Source organism: Atractosteus spatula, chromosome 1 (genome assembly GCF_055471065.1).
Source record: "Atractosteus spatula isolate fAtrSpa1 chromosome 1, fAtrSpa1.hap1, whole genome shotgun sequence".
NCBI lineage: Eukaryota > Metazoa > Chordata > Actinopteri > Semionotiformes > Lepisosteidae > Atractosteus > Atractosteus spatula.
In genome coordinates, this window is record NC_142706.1 from 18,963,279 (window position 1) to 18,987,335 (window position 24,057).

General features: G+C 39.3%; 1 protein-coding gene across 1 annotated transcript in view; it reads left to right on the forward strand.

The window, feature by feature from the left end:
* pigg (phosphatidylinositol glycan anchor biosynthesis class G (EMM blood group)) overlaps positions 1-13,533 on the forward strand; it is a 137,168-nt gene extending 123,635 nt beyond the window's left edge. Inside the window, exon 13 of the mRNA XM_088911559.1 lies at positions 13,247-13,533. Within this exon, the coding sequence (XP_088767685.1) occupies positions 13,247-13,466 (220 nt within the window). The 3' untranslated portion in view covers positions 13,467-13,533. The remainder of the gene's footprint in view (positions 1-13,246) is intronic.
* The last annotated feature ends 10,524 nt before the right edge of the window (positions 13,534-24,057 follow it).

Consider the following 24,057-nt stretch of genomic DNA (forward strand, 5'->3'; position numbering starts at 1 on the left):
TGCCTTTTATGCCATCTACAGTACATGGAGTATAGTTTAACCCTGTCAGCTACAAAAATTCAGCTACACTTCTTAGTTTAAATGTTTTTACCTGATCATTTTCCTTGATTTCATTTCAAAAGTGAATGTCGTACTGAGGTCATGCCACATTAATCCTTCTTTTTGAATATTTTAGCGACATAGTATATGATACAGAAGTACAAAAACATTACTTTCTCATCAACATTTGATGATTACTACAAACTTTCAGAGACAACTGTATATCATCAAACTATATAACATCCAACAAAACCCTGGCAATACTACAACAGACCATTTATTTGCAACTTTTAATGCCCTTCATTTTGGCAGGTAGTCTTGCATTTTTGCGTTATAACTGCCAGTCTGGCATTTCCAGATAAGAACCACTGTGAGTGCTCCACATAATTTGTCTGTTGGCACAATTTTAATGAATTTCAGCAAATTCAAAGTAATTAACATTGACTTCTCGTATTGTTATCTGATATCATTACACTCCTTTCTGTTAAGGAGGAACAAATCAAGGTCTGTAAAGAGATGGAGATCTATTTAAGCCAACATTAGCATTATAGCTGGCTGCTTTCTGTTGATTCTTGAAAATTGCATTAATTTTAAAGGAGGAAAAATGTTTGTAAAGGTAAAATCAGTAAAACCAAGCACACTGAAATATTTCTTGAACTCATATTAAACTACGTCTGTTACTTTATCCATACAGACCTTTTATTTCAAGAAAAAAATGCCTCATCCAGGCAATGACAAGTTTAATGAATAGATTACAGCAATGTAGCTTATTACACAAGGTGCTGTCACAATGATGTGAAACCATTGAAAACTAGTACAGAATTACCCCTAGTTTTTCAAAATTTTCTTGCATGACCTAAATACTTACTGTACATATGTACTATTTATTCACAGAAAATACAACATTGACAGACTTGCCACCCATCTACTAATTTTTGATGCAACACCAAATTATTAACTATTAACAATACTGCTGTAAATGTGCTCTTCTACTCATTGGTTATCCTACTGTATTTAAATAGGTTACATTGGCCTTTGCTCAGTTACAGCTCGGTGCATTTTTGTATATCATATACTGTACCAAAATCTTGAATTTCTCAAGGTATTAACTACATTTTAATTCCATTTTGTTTAGTCATGCAAGTTATAAGGGGAAAATGTCATTCCTTCTGAGAAGTGTGTGCCTTAGTTTTGTGCCTTAGAACAGCTCTGAGAACTGGTCTTTTGTAAGCAAATAGCAGCAGAAAAAAGGTGAAATCAAGATATGAAAGTGCTTCAAATGCTGACTGATCTGGTGAATTTATAATAGGCTCAAGCAGGAGCCACAGCTTTTCACATCCCTTTGGAACTGTATTAATCCATCTAGAGTTCAACCAGATCTACTGTATCTGTATTTTCATGTTGAGTGGTTTAAAACCCAGTACTGGTAAATTTGGTATTTACTGTATATGTTATTAAAAAGTTGGTGCAGTTGTTAGCATTGCTTCCTCGTAGCACTGGGACCCTGGGTTTAATTTCTGGGGGGCTATCTGTGTGGAGTTTGGTCTCCCTGTGTTCATGTGGGTTTCCACTGGGTACTCCGGTTTCCTCCCACAGTCCAAAGACATGCTGGTAAGTTAAATTAAGTGTGTGTCTGTGTCTCTGTGTGCCCTGCGAAGGACTAGTGTCCTCTCTGAGGTGTATATCCCCCCTTAAGCCCATTCCTTCCCAGAATAGGTTGAGGGCCACTCTGACCTTGCATGGGATAAATGGTTATTGAAGGTGATCATGGTGATGATATTAACAGTAAACAGTACAACCAGCTAAATATACTGGTAAAAATAGTGTGTGAATTTTGCATCATTTCTCTGTTGTGAAAGTGCTGACATCTTTAGTTAAGTTCTTTGCTTTATCTTTTTAATTAAAATTACAATTAAGAATGACCTTTAAAGGTCACATTGACTTGAGGGAAAAAAAAACTAGACAGAGTCTTCATGCTTAGAATGTGCTTCTTTCATCATACATTTTATACCTAGGATAGAGGCACACAAATGAATATACACAATGGCACGTAACACAGATTAGTTAAGCTACAGCATGACAAAGTGTGTTTATCAGGACTCTGCTGAAGCAAAAGTTTTAGAGTTGTTTTTTCTTGCTGTATATATATTAATATAATAATCCTTCAACCAGTGTTTAATTCTTCTAAGATTAGTTATTCCCACACTGACTTTCAAACATACCAGTGCATCAGTACAAATAATATTTTGCACCTTAGTTTAAGCTTTTCATGTTTTTTTTCAAGAATGCAAAAATGCAACGGATCACAATACGGACTTAATTTCTTGTTTAAAGTTCCTTTTTGTGAGTGAACTACTAAATAGATAGATATCTATAATAAATAGATATTGATAGTTACAGACAAGCAGGTGCGATATTTTTTGTTGTGATTTTAATGAGTTCATGAATCATGGAAATTTACAACAAGCTGAGGTCCCACTTCTCTCGAATGTATCAAATTTAATAAAAAATACAACAGGTGAATAATAAAATGTGCTGAATGGAACATTCTGAACATTCAGAAAAATGGAATTCATACTGTTATAAACTGGTGGTTGTTAAAACTACAGACAGAATAAGAAATATCAATCAGATCAGTACAGATAAGAGTCAAGTACTAATATCAGCTTTCTGTGCAAGAAAATTTATAAAAATTAACGTTTTCTCTCTAAGGGGATGCTAAAAAAATGGGAATCCCCTTCATTATTCAAAGCAATGCATCACCAAACAATAAGATTTATTTTAGCCTGAAGGAAAAAACAAAATGGAAACCAGTTTTTTTTTCCCGAAACAGAAAACAAGTCAATTTCTTAAGGGCTAGAGTCTGGTACTTGTAATGGTCAAATTACTTGGACAGAAATTGTTCTCCTCTGTCTTCCCTTTCTGCTACCTCTCTGTGACTGATCTTTTTATTGTGTCATCTCTATTGATATTCTTAAAGGGCTGACTTAATGATTTCACCATTAAGTCAAACTTGATTTTGTCTGAGTCAGAAAGATAAGTACAACTATTTTGGCAACCTGGATCTGCTGCCATTGTGACTGCCTCATGAGAGAGGAACAGATAAGTGGACAGCTTATGAAATTACTCTTCAGGGATGTCCGTTGTTTGCTCTTTTAAGAAGAGTTGATATTGATAGAAATTCTAAACTCATAGTAGTATTCAGACAGTCTAAGCTGAAAGCATTGTAGCCATAGGAAGCATATTCAGCCTTAAAGCATGGGCAGCATGGTGGCAAAGTGCCTAGCTGGGACCCTGGGTTCAATTCCAGTCTTGGAGTGCTATCTGCTTGGAGTTTAGATGTTTGCATTGGTTTTCCTCAGTGTGACTCAGTTTCTTCCCACAGTCTAAAAAGATACTGGTAGGCTTCTGGGAAAACTGGTCCTGGTTTGAGCGTGTGCATATCTGTGTCCGTGTTTGTGTGTGACTGAGTGTGCCCTGCAATGGACTGGTGTCCCATCCAGGGTGTGCCCTGCCTTGTGCCTGTTGTTTGCTGGCATATGCTCCAGCATCCTGAGTAAGAAGAAGCGGTTCGAAAATAGATGGTTGGAAAAAAAGAGTTACGCTCACCAGAACACTATTCACAAAAATTATATTAAAGCACAAACCCAGCCCTAAAGCCTCATGTTACTAGCATATACATACTGTATAATATAGTATCATTTCTGAGGTGTCTCTCAAAATATAAAAAAATATTTTTAAAAGTTAGGACAGTAAAGTCATAACTCTGTAGTGTTTCATAGCCGTTCAGGGAGGCCAAATATGTAATCATAGTGGCTCTCTGAAGGCACCAGTTCTGTAGGGTTTGGGGCATTTACTGAGACAATTATTAATTGTAGCAGTAAATCACAAAATTGATTCTTTTGATGGCTTTAGAATCCAACCATGCGACATAACTCAAACAACGCACACACACAGGTACTAATACACGAGGATACATTTATTAATACATAGAATATGCATGTAAACCTAACAGATCTTATCGAGAGGGTTATCAGAATACAAAAGGTATATATTCAATCAGTTACAAAGAGTTACACATCAAGAGGACATACGTTCAGTATATCATTCATTAAGACCGTTTCGTAAATGAACTTGGTTACAACTTCTACATTAGATACTCAAAACAAGTACATAACTCTTAGGAATTAAATTGATATCAACTGGTTGGGATAACAATTGAATTCTCGAGCTGTAATGCATTGAAGTTGAATACTCATCCAATTTCTGGGGATTCAGATCTCCTGCGGGCACAAAGAAACAGTTGCAGGCTGTTGCTGTCCAATCCGCGCTCTCTGGCTCCGTGCCAGGCTGTGCTGTGCGGCTTGCGACGGTGCGCTGCTGATGCTCACTGACCGGCTAGTTAGTGTTGGCTTTAACTAGCAAAGTTTGTGCACAGGAGAAAAGATGACTGTGGGTCCCAGCAAGTCAGGAAGAGGACCGGTTCGTTCCTGATGAAGACTAGTTCTGAATAGTGATTCAGCTGTCCACAGTTCCGATCTGTTCACGAGGCCTGCTGCTGGTTACTCTCTGGCAACCTCCACTCTAGACTCTTAGAACAAAGGAAAGTTCTGGCCCTCGGACACACTGGCCGTTCCGTGGTTGTCCGGGCTGAGTCTCAGGATGGTCAGGAGGCGCGCTGCGAGAATGTCCTGCCCTTGGGAGCCTTCTGCTCCTGGGCCGTCCTGCCCTGGAATTCTCCTTTGAATTCCCTTTAGAACAGTCCACAGAATCCTCTCCAGAATCTTACTGAATCTCCCGAATCTTACTGAATCTCCCGAATCTTACTGAATCTCCAGGCCTGTGTTGCCTGTTTTTACCTGGAGGAACTTCAGCTTGTTGATTGGCTGAAAGTTCCATGGGCATCAGAGTCCCACGTGGGTTACTCAGCCCTACCAGTCCCTGATTGGTTGATCAAGGTGAGATATGAGTCACTTAGTCCTGACACTTAGGAATGCAGTCCAGATGTCCATCCGGCACTCCCTAGACTGATAGGCGCCAGTGGATGACCATTGATCATGATAGCCAGACTTAGCTAAGTGCATCCCCCTTTGGGAGCTGTCCTAGGAAACCTTAAATCATCTTGCATGAATAGTTTCTCTGTGGCTGCACCACAGAGATGAACAGAGAAATGGGGCCTCATTTGGGAAGCTCAGAAACACTTAATTCTGCCTTATTATTAAGCCTCGCCGCTACATATCCCCCCTTTTTGAAGGTCACGAGGTCCTGAGGCGTTGTTGCCTTCAAAACAAAACAGAGTTAAGTGATGTCCCTTGCCATTAGAACATTAATCTTAAATGTCTACATTACTCCTCGAGAATTCATACCGGAACCAGCATTGGATACAAACAGGATGAATAACATCTGGAGTATGTATAAACACGGTAGGAGACATTATCTAAGTCTAGGAATTACACATCAGGAAGTTCACTGTCAATATCTGATACCTCTGTGGTAGATATTTGGGGAGAAGTCACTTCCTTTCTTTTGGCATGCTACCTTTGACTCATTCATGCTACCCGGAGTACATCTTGATGTAAGAGTACATCATTCAGAGTACACTGTCAGTCATGATCCAGCTACCCGGCAGCAGTGTTACAATAACACCAGTTCCTGTTCCCAGCCCCCCGATAAACCACAACACCTGTGTTGGGTATCTGCTAGGGTGGTTTGGAGGTTTGTTCCATTAAAGCAAACTAACTACCTGTACCTCTTCAGGGCTTACTGTTTCTTGGATTTCTATCCAATTCCTTAGTGTGGCACCTGAAGGCATCCATGACCTCAAGTTTGGTCTTATGTTGTCTGGTTCTAGACCGTACAGTGTTAAGTTACCATGCTGTACTATGGCCTCCTCAGGAACTTAAAGGAACTGTTTTATTAGGTAGCTGCATCATGCCTGTCACAAGTCACAGTGTCAGTTAAATGTGGTGTGCTGACCAGCCATTTACTTCCCACCTGCTCTTCATGGGGTTCATTAACCTTCCTCTGCTCGTTAGTAGCTTTACACCCTTCATTGGTGAATCGTTTAGACACAGCCAATGGATAGCTTTGGTAGCCATACCCATCTCAAGATTTGGAACCGAATTCAATCTTGGTTTGCCTTCTGGGTGAGCTATGAACGATGGGGTTAATGTCACACACTCCTCTACTGAGAAGAGTGGAATCAAGTGGGTTGGGAATTGTGCCGTGGTTAGACTGGCTACAGTGGCACTAAGCTCCCTTAACAGGTCTTGTGTCAACATTCTGGCCTGTTGCACACAAGCATAAACCCACTGTATAACACCAACAATCATGTCCACTGGTTGGGGAATAAGGTTTAACCCTGTTGCATAGGAAATTGCCTGTAGGGTTTTCCCTAAGCTTTCCAACTTTTGATGCTGTCGATACAGTCTGTCACTACCCTCTGGTATCTCTGACACCTGCCTTCTTGGGGCAGTCAGGGTGAGAGTGCCAGTAGCACACAAACCTACCAGAAAAAGCAAACGTGCAACAGTGGCGGCAGCAATCAGTCCTCCCAAAAGTCTTTTCGGGTGGCTGATCCCAGTCATCTCCTTCTGAGTGACTGTCGCCTTTCTAAGCTGGCGCAGCGTGTACATGGTGTCTTTCTCAGTATGCCATGTGGCATCTTGGGCACCAACATCCTGGAAATCTGGGGAGATCTGACGCAGCTGCTGATGCTGCTCCTCCTTTTCCAGGGCATCTACTTTTTCGATTTGTTCATGCCTGTGCTCTAGGAAACCTGCAGGGGGCGGTGCAGCGGTGGAGCATGCCTGACCCTCGGCTGAGTGGTCATCTGGAGCACCTGAGTGATCTGGGATTGTTATCCCATTCTCACTGTTCAGGTCCACCCTGCACACTTCCTGATTGAGGAATCCCTCTATCGGCATGTTTACAATCGTTAGCTGGGCGTGGGTGTAGGACACCTGCTCGCTCCCCCCTTCCCTCGCTAGGGGTTCAGGGAGCTGCCCCAGCACTGGGATAGCTAGTTCATTGTCTTCGAACTCGCTATCACCCACCAGGCCCATGTCAGTGCAGGCGGGGATTCTGACACCCCTCTTTGCGATGTCCTGCACTGGCAGGCGGGTGACTTGACCATCCAGCTCCAGTCTGGCTGAACCACTGTTGGTCAGACTCAGACTGACAGACTGAGCTGGTGGCTGTAAGAAAACCGGCTCGGCTTTCATTCCCTGTCCCTTCTGGGGGACTGGGTGTGTTGGCAACCCTGCCGTTGAGGCAGGAACAATCAGGTCAGTCTCACTCACTACCTGGTAGTTGTGAGAAATAATGTTACCTGACTGCAGGTTCCCTGGGTCACAGCAGAGGGAATCGGCATCTGGGATCAGGTGTGTCCACAGCGCAGTAGTCTCAGCGTCCAGCTGGACCTCCTGTCTAACCTGTGAATGTTGCACCAGGGGCACCTGGCGGTGGCCCCATGACAGCTGCTCAAGCAGATCCTCACTGATAGAGGACCTCTCAGGGCTAAGGGTGAGGGCTACATCACCAACCTGCTCTCCTGCCATCTGGATCCCTTCCACCACTGCAGGGTGGTGGTCCTGACCCTTCTTGGGTGCCAGGGTGCACAGGGAAAGCTCCTTTTCATCGCCAGGTGGGGAGATCTGCTCCTCTTTAGGGATGTAAAAGGTGTGTGCTTTACCTGGTGGATCAGGCGGCTGCTCGGAGCACCGCTCCTGCGGCATGGAGGCTGTTGGGACCTTGGCCAGGGCACGACTTCCCTGTATATCCGGGGAACAAGAAAATATTTGTATTTCTTGTCCAGAGGGAACAGAAGGAATCTCCACATAGGCTTCTGTGTTCGGTGGGCACTGTGTGAGCACAGTCTGCCTCTTGGCCCCCCTTTCCTTCTGTACAGAAGGCTTAGGAGCCTTGACCTGTTTCCACACTTTGCCTTTCTGGTGATCCACCAAAGGTTCCACTCTGAGTCGCATGCCCTTTTCTTTTTCAACCCGTTTGAGCTTGCCGTGTGACATCAAACACCTTTCAACCTCAGTGTCAATCAGTGTCTCACTGGGTAAGACATCTCCCATGGCAGCCTTGAGGTAAAAGCTTCCTGCTTTTCCTCTGTGTTTTACTGTCTGCTCTGTGACTTCAGGGGTGGAGTCAGTACTCACTTGGGAGTGGCTGACCTCATCCAGGCAGGAACCCTTCCGCTCAATCAGATAGACTGAGGGAGGGAGAGGGATCGGGTCTCCGCCTCCTCCAGTGGAGAGTATCAGCTCATTCACGCTTCCGGCAGCCTTGGGGAGCGGTTGTCCCTGTCCTAATAAAGCTTGTTCAAGCCTGGCCAGGCGGGTGGCTACTGAATCCTTTTGTTCCGCTTTTTCTAGCCCTTTCCCTCCCCCGGTGTTCTCATGGCACTTAGGACGCTGGGTGCGGTCCTGTGTGCCTGCTTTGGAACGGGGCTTAGCCAGCTCAGGAGCCTGTGCTCCTTCGAGCAGGGGGGAATTAACCCTGCTGGCTCTGACGGCGAACACAGTCGCTTTAGCAGCTTTTTGCTCAGAGCGACTTTGGACATCATACTCCCAGGCTTTCTGCACGAATCTCTTAATATCAGTCACTTTCATGGTCTGTGCATCTGTATGCATTAAGATCATCTTTCTGACTGATGGGTGGAGATTCGCAATGAATAAACCCTTGAAATGTATGTTCTCTTCGCAACCCTCATAATTTCGCCCTGCAAAATAAGTTCGTCTAAGTCTCTCGTAATATTCGCGAGGGGACTCTGCTCTCTCGTGCTTAATGTTAAGAGCGGCGGCTATCGCAGCAGTCGGGTCAATAAACGCACTGTATTCTTCGATAAGTGCTTGACATAGCTGCTCAAAGTCATTACAGACTTCTTTCATCTGCCTAGCCATCCACTCATGTACAGCTCTGCTGGTAGTTTTCCTGACCAGCAACACTTTCTCCTGTTCTGTGGCGTTTGGCAGGAACTGCAGGTTATACCTGAGGTCTTGAATATAACTCTCGATATTATTCTCTGACACTGCAGGGTCAAATCTCTCTACGTCCTTCGCTAGCTCTCTCAGAGAATGGAGATTTATTCTCCTAGCTTCTCCGCTGACGGAGATATGACGGAGATCGTGGTCAGACTTGTCGCTGCTAGAGAGAGTGCTTAATAGCGACTCGAATTCAGACCTTTTAGCAACCATCGTTAAACTTAAAGAGTATTACTTTTAAGTACGAAATCACAGTTTTACCACAGAAAACCACAAGATCAAGTATGCAATCAACCCGGTAGATTGCAAAAGATCACAAAACAATCAAGCACTGCTTAAAGAGCAAGGGGAACTTTTTTCCTTTCGGCTTTCAGCACACTGTATTGTCGTGTATGAAACCCGCGGCGTTTTATATTGAATTATTCCGCTTGGTTGATTCATTTCAGTCTTGCCACGCCCACCCAGGGACGCCATAAATGTAGTGTTTCATAGCCGTTCAGGGAGGCCAAATATGTAATCATAGTGGCTCTCTGAAGGCACCAGTTCTGTAGGGTTTGGGGCATTTACTGAGACAATTATTAATTGTAGCAGTAAATCACAAAATTGATTCTTTTGATGGCTTTAGAATCCAACCATGCGACATAACTCAAACAACGCACACACACAGGTACTAATACACGAGGATACATTTATTAATACATAGAATATGCATGTAAACCTAACAGATCTTATCGAGAGGGTTATCAGAATACAAAAGGTATATATTCAATCAGTTACAAAGAGTTACACATCAAGAGGACATACGTTCAGTATATCATTCATTAAGACCGTTTCGTAAATGAACTTGGTTACAACTTCTACATTAGATACTCAAAACAAGTACATAACTCTTAGGAATTAAATTGATATCAACTGGTTGGGATAACAATTGAATTCTCGAGCTGTAATGCATTGAAGTTGAATACTCATCCAATTTCTGGGGATTCAGATCTCCTGCGGGCACAAAGAAACAGTTGCAGGCTGTTGCTGTCCAATCCGCGCTCTCTGGCTCCGTGCCAGGCTGTGCTGTGCGGCTTGCGACGGTGCGCTGCTGATGCTCACTGACCGGCTAGTTAGTGTTGGCTTTAACTAGCAAAGTTTGTGCACAGGAGAAAAGATGACTGTGGGTCCCAGCAAGTCAGGAAGAGGACCGGTTCGTTCCTGATGAAGACTAGTTCTGAATAGTGATTCAGCTGTCCACAGTTCCGATCTGTTCACGAGGCCTGCTGCTGGTTACTCTCTGGCAACCTCCACTCTAGACTCTTAGAACAAAGGAAAGTTCTGGCCCTCGGACACACTGGCCGTTCCGTGGTTGTCCGGGCTGAGTCTCAGGATGGTCAGGAGGCGCGCTGCGAGAATGTCCTGCCCTTGGGAGCCTTCTGCTCCTGGGCCGTCCTGCCCTGGAATTCTCCTTTGAATTCCCTTTAGAACAGTCCACAGAATCCTCTCCAGAATCTTACTGAATCTCCCGAATCTTACTGAATCTCCCGAATCTTACTGAATCTCCAGGCCTGTGTTGCCTGTTTTTACCTGGAGGAACTTCAGCTTGTTGATTGGCTGAAAGTTCCATGGGCATCAGAGTCCCACGTGGGTTACTCAGCCCTACCAGTCCCTGATTGGTTGATCAAGGTGAGATATGAGTCACTTAGTCCTGACACTTAGGAATGCAGTCCAGATGTCCATCCGGCACTCCCTAGACTGATAGGCGCCAGTGGATGACCATTGATCATGATAGCCAGACTTAGCTAAGTGCATCCCCCTTTGGGAGCTGTCCTAGGAAACCTTAAATCATCTTGCATGAATAGTTTCTCTGTGGCTGCACCACAGAGATGAACAGAGAAATGGGGCCTCATTTGGGAAGCTCAGAAACACTTAATTCTGCCTTATTATTAAGCCTCGCCGCTACAACTCTTAGTTTTGCTTTACTGTCATGCAATTTGTATTTGTAATTCTGAGATTAATATGTATATGAATGAATTAATATGAATGATAAGCACTGTGTAATTTGCTTTATTTTTAGAATATTGACACATTTAAGGATCTCTGAACACCTGTATGATCAAAATGCTTGAGAGGGATATTTCCGTGTTCAGTGACTCAACAGTTACATGTTTCACATTGTAAGGGTATCTCTCTGACTGGTGGTATAATCATAAGAAGACATGTTAAACTCAGTATCCCCTTCGATATTTCTAGGGTTGGCAAGACTGGGACTTTTAGTAGTTTTATCTTTCAATCCTGCCTCATAATTTGTAGCGCTGTGGAAATGTATGGGACAGACAAATCCCAGGTGAGATCCATCCAGAGAAGCATAAATCTGTCTTTCACAAAATCAGGCGGTGCCTGGTAGACACAGTGGGATCCTGGCAGGTTAGTAAATTGATAATGACATATAATACTAAGCATTTCCATTGCTTCAGTGAGCCTTTGCAAGAGCACGAGATTAATTACAATATGCTGGGCTGTTGTTGCACCTGCCATTCACTGATGCTTTGAGGCAAAACTTGTCACTGTGCATCACACCCCAAATTTAGCACTTCTTCACGGGTGCAGAGCTCTTATTTCTGTGATGCAACGGTAATGATGCAAAATTGGTCTGCTTTGTAAAAGCTGTCTGTGTATTTACTTTGCCTGTCACAATATCCCATGTTTTTTCATACCTCTGTCTGCTGTATTATAGTCATCTCTGTTTTTCGTAGTTTACTGTAGTTTTACTATGGTATTCCACAATAAACCTTAAGGATATTTGTGAGAAATGATTTGCAGGGGAATATCAACATAGAGAGTGTAACAAAAGGAAAATCAAAGCAATGTTGTGGAAAAGGTGAGATATTTCCACAGTCATTTGAATACCAAATACTTGACATTATATTCAACTTTTCAGATTTGTTATGAATAAGAGAGAATGTCAGTGGCTTTAGAGCACCTCAAACTAACACACATATGTATTTTGGCTACTGTTCGACTAAGCTGGTAAAGGCATTCACCCAGGCACAGATTGAGCTCTGTGGTCCAGGCATCAAAGCTTGGTCCAACTGCGATCAAGATTATGGTCAGATTAGTCAGTCTGAGTTCCTTTTGACACAGCTTCCAAGGTGCATGTGATGTAAGTAAGAGAAGCACCTCTCCTTCAGTCAGTGCCAAATGTACGATACAGTGCTTCATTTTCCACAACTTATGGAAAAAAAAAGTTCAGAGGAACTTGTGGCTTCTGTTCTCCATTATTTAGACCTTCATGTTTGTCTCCTCTAAATGTATAATAAAGAAGGTTTGCCCTAATAGCACAACTATGTGTGCTAACACTTTCTTTGTAAACCTAGCACATTGCCCATAGGACCTCAACATAGAACACATTGTTGTACATGGCTGGTTTCTCTCGATGCTGAGTCTTTTCTAATCACTTGAGATAATCAGAAGACCTTCCCCAGGGATTCCTCAAGTGCTGGCACACAATTTGCTCAATGTCAAGGGTGGCGGAGTAGGGATTATTAAGACTACACTCTCTCAGATCTTGGTGAAACAGCAAACCCTACTTCTTCCTGGGCACTTAATGCTAAAATTGCTTTAAAAAAGATACATCTGCAAAGGTTTCATTCATGAAACAGTAGTACCTTGCAAGTTAAATAGATTCCAGAATATAAAAAAGAGCAAGTTGAGAACCAAGAGGAAACCCCCAAGGCAACTGTCAATGTAAGGTGATATTGTACTGCCCTGGAGCCAGCAGTGAGTTTGTTTATATAGTTATTCTTTTTATTATACAATTCAACTTCATCTCTTGCTAGCTTTGTAACCCTGTTTATTTTGTTTTTACGTTGAGGAGCTCAGCTAGGCTTTCAATGTATTTCCTTCTACCTATTTATTTGCAGGGACTGAAAATTAGAGTAAACAGTGAACCCATGTGAATAGAAGATGAGATCTGGCTTGGTTTCTTATGTGCCAGAGCGTTTCAAATGAGTCAGAATCATCTTTGAGCCAAACAAAATACTCTGGGTAGTATGTGTCAACCTCCTTCTATTGGTGCAAGGCTGATGATTGCGGTTTTCCCTTCACCTTAATAATGTTGCTCCAGATGAGCTCTGGGGGTGTGTGCGTAGTAATATATGTGATATTCATCATTACAGGACGCTGAGATGTTCTAAATCCTGGGGATTCACCTTTTACCTTTTTTTCCTCAGGAGCACAGCGGCCATTGGCCATGGTTGCTATTGCTTTGCATTGCTTCGATCCATAGCAGCTGCAGCCTACATCATTCTCGTCACAGCGCTGCGCTACCACTTGTTCATCTGGAGTGTTTTCTCCCCAAAGCTCCTCTACGAAGGGATGCACACACTTGTGACCGCAGCCGTCTGCATTTTCTTCACTGCCATGGATCAGAATCATGCTGTGAGAACCTGAAATGTCCCGAAACAAAGATGTCGCAACAGAAAGTGGGCAAAGTGGCAATAGTTGGTGGGGAAATGTATAAGGGCAAATTGTGGGTGATGTGTAAATGTAACTCATTTCGAAAGTGGAATAGAACTGGCTCTGTTTTTGTGATGCATACAAAATATTATTAAATGAAAATCAAGGAAGTTAATGAGGCCCAAGATCTACAAAATAAAGGCACATTGTCTGATTTTTTTGTAAATTCATTAATGTTGATTTAGGTCAAAGGGCATTCTCTTTTAATAAATTCAGGATTGTTTTTCAATGTAGTAGCTACAAAATGTCCAATAAAATGTAACCACCGCCATGTCCCCTGTTTTGTGGAATCCTGAGATATACTGTGGGGCATCAGTAACTTAATACCTCTAACCCTTACCTTCCATAACACTAAATCATTAGGTCAATGGAAATGTAGTTCATGTTTCTGGAGTTTTTACCCATAAAATCCACAAAAAAATGTTTTGGGTAAATGTGCTGTGTTTGGGTGTCTTGATTTTCACATAAGATCCACTCACACACAAAGTTCTGATTGATGGTCTTATGGACATGTTTGTAAGAAACAGGAAATATCTTTATAAACTTATCTGGTGTTTAAAGAACTACTAAAACAATATCACAGAAATGAAAATATTAACGTGTTTAGTTCAAGTAGGTGGGGTTTCCCTCACCTTCTCACACCTGAAGAAGGCTCCACAGGTGAAACAACCTTTACTTGTTCCTTATTAGCCACTTAATTTCACTATAAGTTTTCATTTCCTATGTCATTAGTTCCACTGTGTCATTAGTTCCATTGTGTCTTGGAGCTCAATTTGTAACGGTTGTAAAATCTAAAACTGCTGGAAGCCCAAGAGGCTCTTACCTTGTTGCTTGAATGACGTCGCTCCCGAGACCCAGCATCTCATTCAGTATGCACATTTCAGAGTGAAAAATGAACCTCAATAATAATAACACTGTAGAATTCATAGATGGATAAAACTGTAATGTCACAGGTTGGAACTAGTAACCTCACTGAATATTAATATTGATGGGTAGATGGAGTGTATGGGTAATGTTAATACTTTAAGTTTAATTAGACAGTACTCAAACCCCTTCAAGAATTGTTATTTAAATATGCCTTTTTACATTCAGAAGGTTGGCTTTGGACTCTTTACAGGAATGAAAATGCACTTCTTACCTAGAGTACCTCATATTTGTTTGTAAAGCAGGCATCTTAACACCACTAACATTTATCTCTAGCCCTCTGACTCTAGTAGGTTGTTTATATTTGATAAATTATTGTGTTCATTCTGTAATATTTTGTACTGTATGTGGACAAAGTTTTGGAAAATATTTTTTTTTCCCCAATAGCAGAACATTTACCCTCCCCTCCTCACTCCTGCCCTCGGTAGTATCTGAAGTTCTTCCAAAATATTAACAATAATAAAATATTTAGTGTTTTTTGATGCCTTGTGCACCGCAGGGACATCTGTTACAGCTGTCCCATGTGATTCCTTTCACTGGTAGAATGTTAAGAGACAGACTGAGATCTATATCACAATGCATCCAGTTACATGTGCTGTGTTGCGAGGCCCTTACCAAATTAATAATGTAGTAGTTGCAGTAATTGCCTGCATTGCAACCCGCTCTAAAGTCATGTACATGGATATATTTATTAAGCAAAGTACTAGATATTAATATTTTTATCACTAACAATGGAGGAGGAGGTTTTCCATCAGAAGGACCACTGTAGCTGGAGAATAGAATAGCAGTGTGAATAATAAAGCTGGCTCAAACTCCAAACATGTTTAAAGTATACCACTCGAGTTTACTCTGCTTTTATATACGAGACATTCTTGTGCACCAGAATATGAAGAAGTACACAAGAATTAGAAGTACAGTGAAATATTCCTATAAGAAAGACAATTTTTGTTGATGAACAATTAGATTTACAAAGAATTAAAAATGCATTTTCTGTTTATATTCAAATAGTGAAACTCAAACATGGTTTTAAACTGTTAGAGATGAATTCTCGAAAATAAGCATACAAAACAAATAAGATCAGTGTCCAGTTAAATAGCTTACTCGAGCAACAAAGACTATGGAGACTATAGAGAATGAACTGTAGATTAATGTATCCATTCCTTTTAAAATGGGCACACTGGTTTACCTTATTCAAGCTTAAATATATTTATATTTTATGATTTGCATTTCCTAATGAAACACACCGGTTTACATTATTATTGAAATTATTATTACAAGAAGAGTGAAACTAGAAAATGGTGGATGTCATTATCTTCTGTCAGTCAATAAGTCTCTAGTTGCATTGCAGATTCCTTCCGATGTCCTACAGTATGCAATCTATAAACTTTTCTTTTTTTCTTCTACAAAAAGCTTTAAAAGAAGCCCTCATAAAAAAAATTAAAAAAAACCTTTTTATAGCCTTGTGGAGAATAAATCTATCTACTGTTTGTTAGTATATTTTACAGTTTCTATGACAGACAAAATTTATGTTAACAAATTTTAACATTAGCTGAATAGAGAGGTAAGGAGCCTATTGCTCAAATACAAATACTATAAAAACTGTATGCTGTACCAGGTAAGATTGCAGTATGAAAAGAGGGATAAAAAGGAAACTAAGGTCTTTAACAGGCTAGGAAGAATAGCTTTTGTAAAAAGGTTCACCTATGTTCCAACAGAATCACATTGGTAAATTTGTACTCCAGGGTGAATAACACAGCAGGTCAATGCAAACAGACAAATGTTGATTAATATGTGAAACAAATACTAAAATCTAAAGAGCACAGTTTCACATTTGGCTGCTTTCCCAATAAAATCAAGGAAGACCTCTCTGCAATCAAAAGGATAGACCACTTTCAATGAGTGGAACTCAGGTTAAATGCAACTGTATCCATGGGAATATCTCCCAAAGTGAAAACTGCAAATACAACAAGTCTCAATGTAATGAAACTTGGCAAACGCTGAACTGAAGGACTGTTAGAATGAAAAACCAATCCTGTTAAGCCCAGGGCAGTCCTGAAAACAGCATTACTCTATGTACTGTATAAGAGTACAGGTTTCAAGAATATTTGAAAATGGTATGGAAAATAAATATATTCATGAAAGTTTACTGCTAATATAGTGTACAGCACAATCCAAGTTTGGAAACATGCTGTATACTATGAAAAGATAAGATTATTATACTGTAGATTTAGGGATGCGAAGTTAATAGGGAATAGAGATTACTTAAAAAATGAAATAATTGTATTCTCTTCCCTAGCATCTCTGTACTTTGTATTCCAAACAGTTGAACAGCACTGTATCCTGCATTTTTAAAAAGAAAACTTAGAGTAAATTAATTTTCAAACATAATGAAACGTGTGCCAATGTGTATTTCAATTGTATGAAAAATGATGAATTTATGCTAATGTAATGTTTTTTTTTTCAAATTAATTTCTTTTTGTTTTAGTATATAATCAAAATTGATTTCTGGACAGTCTTTAATTCATTTTTTATCATCTAGTTGCCAGAAAATCACTTATTCCAGGTCAGGCACACAGATACCTAGATCGATTCAGAAAGCACAGGGTACAAGGCTGATACTGGGTACACTCTGGAGAGAATGTCAGAAGTTACACATGCATACAGGTTATTTAGAATCACTAATTAACCCAGGCAGCATGCCTTTTGAAGGTGAAATTTGTGTCTGGACAGGGGGAGAACAGGCAAACTCCACACAGAAAGCACCCCAATCTGAAACTGAACCCAAGATCTGTGTGGCAGTTGCATGAATCATCGTACCACCTGAAACAGAATTCAGTAATAGTAAAATTATAAACTTCAATCGAGTTTATAAAACCACCTTCAATAGCAATGTTTTACAGAAATGAGAAAGCTGTTAATAAAAGTTTGGCTTTTAGCATCAGGCAGAGGACAACCCCTATGATGATCTCCAGATCTGGGCAAAGTTGCTTTTGAAATATTATTACAGTTACTTGCACAATTGGTTTCTTTTTTTTTAAATAGGAAATTGCTTTCAAGAGGGATTGTGTTTCTTTAAATGGTAACTTTAAACACTGCATCCCTTTAACTGATGACAAATCATTTTCCCTCAACTCCTTTATTTATTAAATGATTCCAATTATAAAAATATTATATTTTATATTTCTTGATACAGAATAAAAAACAGTGTTTATTAAATTGTAAACATAACTGTAAAATAATTAATAAATGTGATGTACTGTATGTGGATTACTTTTGAAAAGTAACCTAACACTGTGCATGTCTTATACTGATCCCATGGTAGTAGAGTCACAGAGTAAAGGTTATAAAGTCCTGAACCTTGGAATATATCTGTTAATGGAATTCTGTTGAATGAGAGGAGAACCTGTCGTCTGTAAGGAACTAGACCTTAGATAAAATTGTATCATTATTATATTAACAGCACACCAGGAATTGGAAATGGGTTCCTTCTAGACTTTTGACAAACCAGATGTTTTAATGTCCAAATAATGGTTGAAAGATAATATTTAATTTTTCCATATTTTTCATATTCCTGCTTACCTTACAAAATAGTAAATGCTTACCATTCCATACAGGCAAATGAACACATGTACCTTTCAAAGGCTTATGTAGTACATTGTGTTTGTATCTCCAGAGGGTTGTCAGATTCAGTCCTGATATTTCTGCTTCCTCTGACCTTCCTCTGGTTTGCCAATTTGAGCACTAAAGTTCTACTGGTGCTCGTAGGCATCTCTTCCCCTGACAGTGCCACATTGACTAATACTAAACAGGAAGGTTTTTAACTCATTGGGTGATCCTCTAAAGCAATACTGACTAAAGTCCTTATGGGTACAATAATCTATGGATCGGGTGAAAATCTAATGGATTCAGGTTGAAAATCACCCATTATTTCATCAGAGGCTTTCTGTTTCTCTCCAGCCAAAAAAAACAACTAAATATCACCCCAAGAGTGTACGACTGACTTTAAGCAGGGCACAGCATCCAGTTTAATGAAGATAAGCACTTGAGATCAATTAAAATAATTTCATTATATACTGTAGAATTCAATACAGTTCTTGATATGTTGGTAAATTCAAATAATAAAGTATACCACATTGCTAACATTATTTGCACTGCTGGCAGTATAATTCTACATTGTTCAGTTTTTTATCCTAAATGTAACTATTTTTGTTCAGTTACCATTTTTGGTTTGCTTTGTTTACGATTTCAGGAACTGAAATCACTGAATAGGGTATAACTCAGTTTAGATCCTAAACCACAAAAAGGCCAGCAGAATCCTCGTGATATTAATTGAGCTTACTTTACTCCTCTTTGCTTAACATACCAAGGGCACTGCAGGAATTTCTTTCATCCTTTGAAATGTGGAAAAGAGGGTTTTTTTTATATTGTCCAGGGGCTGCTCTTCTGTGGGTTTCACAGGTTTTTCTATTCTATTATAATGCTTTCTAATTTCTGGGGTTATTTTGGTTTTATGTACTTTGTTCTTTTCATTTGTTTTTCTCCAGTGCAACCTTGTCTAGCTCTCCCAAACCCCAGAACAATCTTTATTTTGTTTGAAAATGCCAGGCTGCTTAGCATTAAAAGATCACTATGAAAGAAAGAACATGGTCTGTGCCACTCTTTGCCTATTTCTCACTTATCATAAGTATCAAAGGAAACAGAGGCTGCCCTTTTCACAGGTATTTTCTTTTAAATTTAGATATTTTTTAAGAAATAAAATACAATTACAATAAGCAGATGGAAAAGGAGGATTCCATGCAGCAATAACGGAAAACTACCTGTTTTTTTCAATGCAGTTTTTAATTCTGCTTTGCAAATAAACCTATTCATGAAGCTCATTCACTAAAAGGAGACAACTAATCCTTGTATAATTCTGCATTCCAAAGCTTTCTGTTTTGTGTGTGTAGGCACGTACCTGTGATATCCCGATTCGCTCTGGCAAATCTTCTGAAAGTTATGTTATTCTTTTTGAAACACTTGGCTTTAAATAAAAAAACAACGAGATATCCACACCACTAATCTTACACTTTACTTTCAAATGAGCCCTCACATCCCCTGACATAACTTTGTTAAATAATTTATGTCTTGGGATGTTTTGGGGATCAGCATATTGTTTTTGAATTATTGTTAATGTAGCCAGGCTTTTGTGGCTGCAGTCATGCTATCTGCAGATCCCTGTATGTGGCCAACAATGCTAACTTGTTCTGTAGTATTTAAACTGGTAAGCACAATATAGAAACAAAATAATAAGTACCTACCCACCCAAGGTGTATTTTTGATAATTGCAGTTACCGTATGTACATTTTTGTTTGAATTCTTTGCCGAGTCTTTCTTGTTTTTTTATTATTATATTAATTGTATTAATTACCCTATGATGTCTTCCGTTCTGAGTTTTGTGTAATCTTGTATTTTCCAGGCATTTTCTGGTTTGTTTTTGTCTTCGAATATTTTTTCTATGCATTATTTCATTATTTACAACTAAGCATTTTGAGAAAATAATTTGATTGGACTTTATGTATTTTTGTGCAATGTTACTGTTAAATATAACGTGTGAATGCAATTTGCACTGATTTGGAGAATTCATTTAATAGTGGAAGGCTTTAAAATAAATTGACTTGAACAAAAATTCACCCTGTATTTTTATTTGAACATTTCCACCATTCCATTTTAAGGTACTGTACCTGTAAGAAACATGGTCAAGTCGATTATTATTATATCAAAAATAACTGTATATATAGAAATATGTTTTACCTAAATGTACTGAGAGGCATAAAGCGCAACAAAATTGTATTAATAAGTACTTTATATACTGGTGTATATAAAGTACTGTACTTATCTGATGCATTTTAATACATCCCAGTATAGAGTAAGTACTTAGCATTGTATCGGCAATCATTAGGATTGTAGCCAAGTGACCTCTTTGATAAGCAACATACTCCCAAGTCTGAAACAGTGAAGGACATTGTAAATTGATCCATTCAGTAACAGTTCCCGCACAGTAATTGTGTAAAATGATTCCTCTCAGTCTGGTACCCAAGACTATGGGTCAGAGGTTACTGTCCATCACTCAAAGAATGACCAACTAATGAGAAAACCACAGAATGATTAGTAAGTAAAAATACTATATATCTTTTTACTCTTGTTTGTTTGCTATGCATATTTTGGTGTTGTATCTATTAATCATATATTGTATATATTGTATAGACTCTATGTATGAGACTACCTTTTATTGTGTTTGATTCCTAATTGCCATCAAAACTGTTCCCATTTGTAATTAAGTAAATTTAAAACCCTCACATTACTACATTAGTAAAACGGCAATAAGGAATGGACTATTTCATATTTCACTTTGTTCTTAACTGTGCTTTGAAGTCCTCTAATACAGCTTACTTGCTTAGCAAGATGTTTCAGCAAAAGATGGATACAAAATCATCACAATTGATGTGGAAAACATGTATTCTTCAAATTGAAAAGATTGAGGAAGAAAGCCCAGGCTTTCTAGAAATCCACACAGTTCGTTCTAATGACCTAACTGCAAGTACAGGTATTAATGTTATTTCTAGTGTTTATTTCTACATTTTAACACAAACTAGGTTTAGTGGCTGTGTACATTTTTTTATCTTTTTGGCTGAGAAGTCATAATCAAATGTAAAGGCTAAATGGAAAATATTTCTTTTTTATGTAACAGCTGTTATATTAGTTTAAGTTGAAACCAATGGTAATATAATAATGAATGTGTCATAGCCATAGGATGATGTAAAGTGTTTGTTAGAGCAACTGAGGGTTTATTAAGGATATGCAGTATTACCACCAGAAACTGTATCATCAAGCAAATCAGGACCTTTAGCATGTTATGTGCAACCTTCTCATCAAAACCAAATACCGATCTTTTTTACTGTGTTTACCATGTGCCTTCTTGCTTCATTTGGAATTTGTAGTTTTGCAGTTTTGATCTATCTCAGGCCATATTTTAGCTGGGCAAAATATTCTTTATTATTTCTGAAATTAGATCTAGTACTTAGTTATACGTTTTCAAAAAACTGCAAACACATCGAGTACTTGTTCACTTTTAACATCTAAAGCCAACAACTGAATTATTTTGCTTAGGAGTTAGAACAGCTCTGATTCTTTGCCACGCTATGATGATGTTAAGATCGCTTGTGCACATTTTGCATTCTAACTACTGTACATTGCACTCTGTTTACTGTTTTCCTTGTTTTTGAAGTATTTGAAGGACAGAAGTAGAACAGAGCCACTCATGAATATGTATTAACACATTGGATTATATATTATGTAACACAGTGATGGTCTGCTATCATTTGGTTTTTGTATTTATTTTTTTATAAGTATATAACACATTAAATATAAGTTATGTAATTTAGCTGGGTTTTTTTTAATCTTCACTGTTCTCATTCTGAGGCTTGAAGCTGTTGGAGTTGTTGACTAAATCAGACTAAAGAGGCTATAGAGGAAATGGCTATGAGTACCACCTCTCATTGTAAGATGGTCATGCTCCCTACCTGTAAAACATGAAGAGGCTCTGAATCACCCTGAAGTCTGAAATCATTAACACCCTTCAGAGTATTAAGCAGGTGGATTTGTGAAGAAGCACTGTTATGGCAAAATGAGACAAAATCTATTTGTCCAGTATGGAATATATTTAATGGCATCAATTTCAAACAATGTCTGCAGTTTTGCATACACAATAGTATGTGCAATTGGTCTAAACACAGTACCTGAACTATTCCTATTTAATTAATCGTGCAGTCCCTTGTTTACATGGGCGCTAATTACATAGAAGTCTAAACTTATCCAAGACATCTAGTGACTGAACTGTTGATGCATGATGCATGTTCTCCACAACACGGGTAATACAAAGAAGACTACATTTCTTGTATTTTTTACCATTATTTTGAATAATTGTATTTTTTGTCCCTGCAACATGTCATTTCTACCTTGAATATCAATTGTTCTGAATGGCACATCAGGTTCCATTAATGGTTTCTCTGACAAAGAAGAGGAAACATCAACTAGTTACAATGGAAGCATACAGGGATTGTGTCAAGGACAGCACATTCAAATGGATCAATCTTTAAACTCCTAATGAGAGTTGTCGATTCAAATTAGCACTATTATATTATTACAAATCGGTGAAACTGGTGAAAATCAAGAATTGAGCGGTTTAGTCAATCAGTGAAATAATTATTCATAACCCCCCGCTACCAAGCATTAACCTTTTAAGCATTATGCCTACAGAGGCTACACAAGAGATGAGCTGCCTTCTAACTAAATTAAAAGTAACCTGCAGTTAAATCTCTCTCTCTGCACCCTGGATGCCACAAAATAAATGGTAGTCTATATCCCTATCCATAAAATGCACCCTAATCAGGAAAGACGTTTCAAACTGAGGTACCAGGAAACCCAACTTCCCTAAAAATACAGAATAGCACGCTCTCTCTAACAAGGTTCAAATACTTAGCTCCAGTCAGGTTTGATTTGGATGATCATGAAGTAGGGGCTCTCCTCCTCTGGTGCAAACTTCAAATCCCAGCTCCTCTGGACTCCTTTCTCTTCTCCCTGCTCCCCTTTCTCTTCCTTCCTCCTCTCTCCTTTTCCTATTCTCTTGCTTCTGTGCTCTTCAGGTGAACTTATACTGTGTCTTTTGTCCTGCTCCTTTGCAGTCATTAATCCACAACTTGCCTAGGCATACCAAGATAGACTTCACTATTGTTTCTGCTCAAGGGACCCCCAGACCACAGCAAACATCCTCTCTGCTTTGAATTTAGAAGTGTTTACTCTTCCCAGTGTCACAAACTTTATCTAAAATCTAAGAGACACTTCTCAAGTCACCAAAGCTGTAACAACATCTTTGAGAAAAATATTGTAATTTGCCCTGATTTTGCTAGCTAGCCTAGATTTATATATAGGTATAATCTTGGTTGTGGTTAATATCATGATTGATTAGTATCTCATCCAGGGTAGATTTACACAATCTCAGTTGAGTCATTACTACAGAAACTGGGAAAATCCATGATGATCCACTAACCTGGAATGTTTTTACAAGAGTTAACAACTCAGACCTTGGTGTCATCACCATTTGCAAATCTACTACTGTAAGTCTCCCAGCCTCCAATGTGATAATCACTCATGCTGTCTAATTATATTACAGGCCTTGTTTTAAATAAAATAGAAACTGATTTCCCAGAAAATATTAATGTTGTTCAGTCTTGCTTATATTGTACCAGCAAAGTACATTGTTATACAAAGAATTAAATGTTAGAGGGAGATTTCTAATAATCTTTCTGTTGCCTTGAATGGGCATTAACCCTAGCAAAATATAGTTTCTCTCTATGTAAAGAATGCATTGGGGATAAGTCCTTCTGATATGCAGCATGTCCTAACTCTAACACAAAACAAGACACTGGAAATTGTGTTAATTTTTTTACACTTCCAATGATTAAGTGCAGAACACTCAGTATCTGTTTGTCTGCCATCCCAAGTGTGGTCCATGTGGACTGGGATGCAGAGCTGGAGGCCACTTGTATATACTTGACGCCATTAC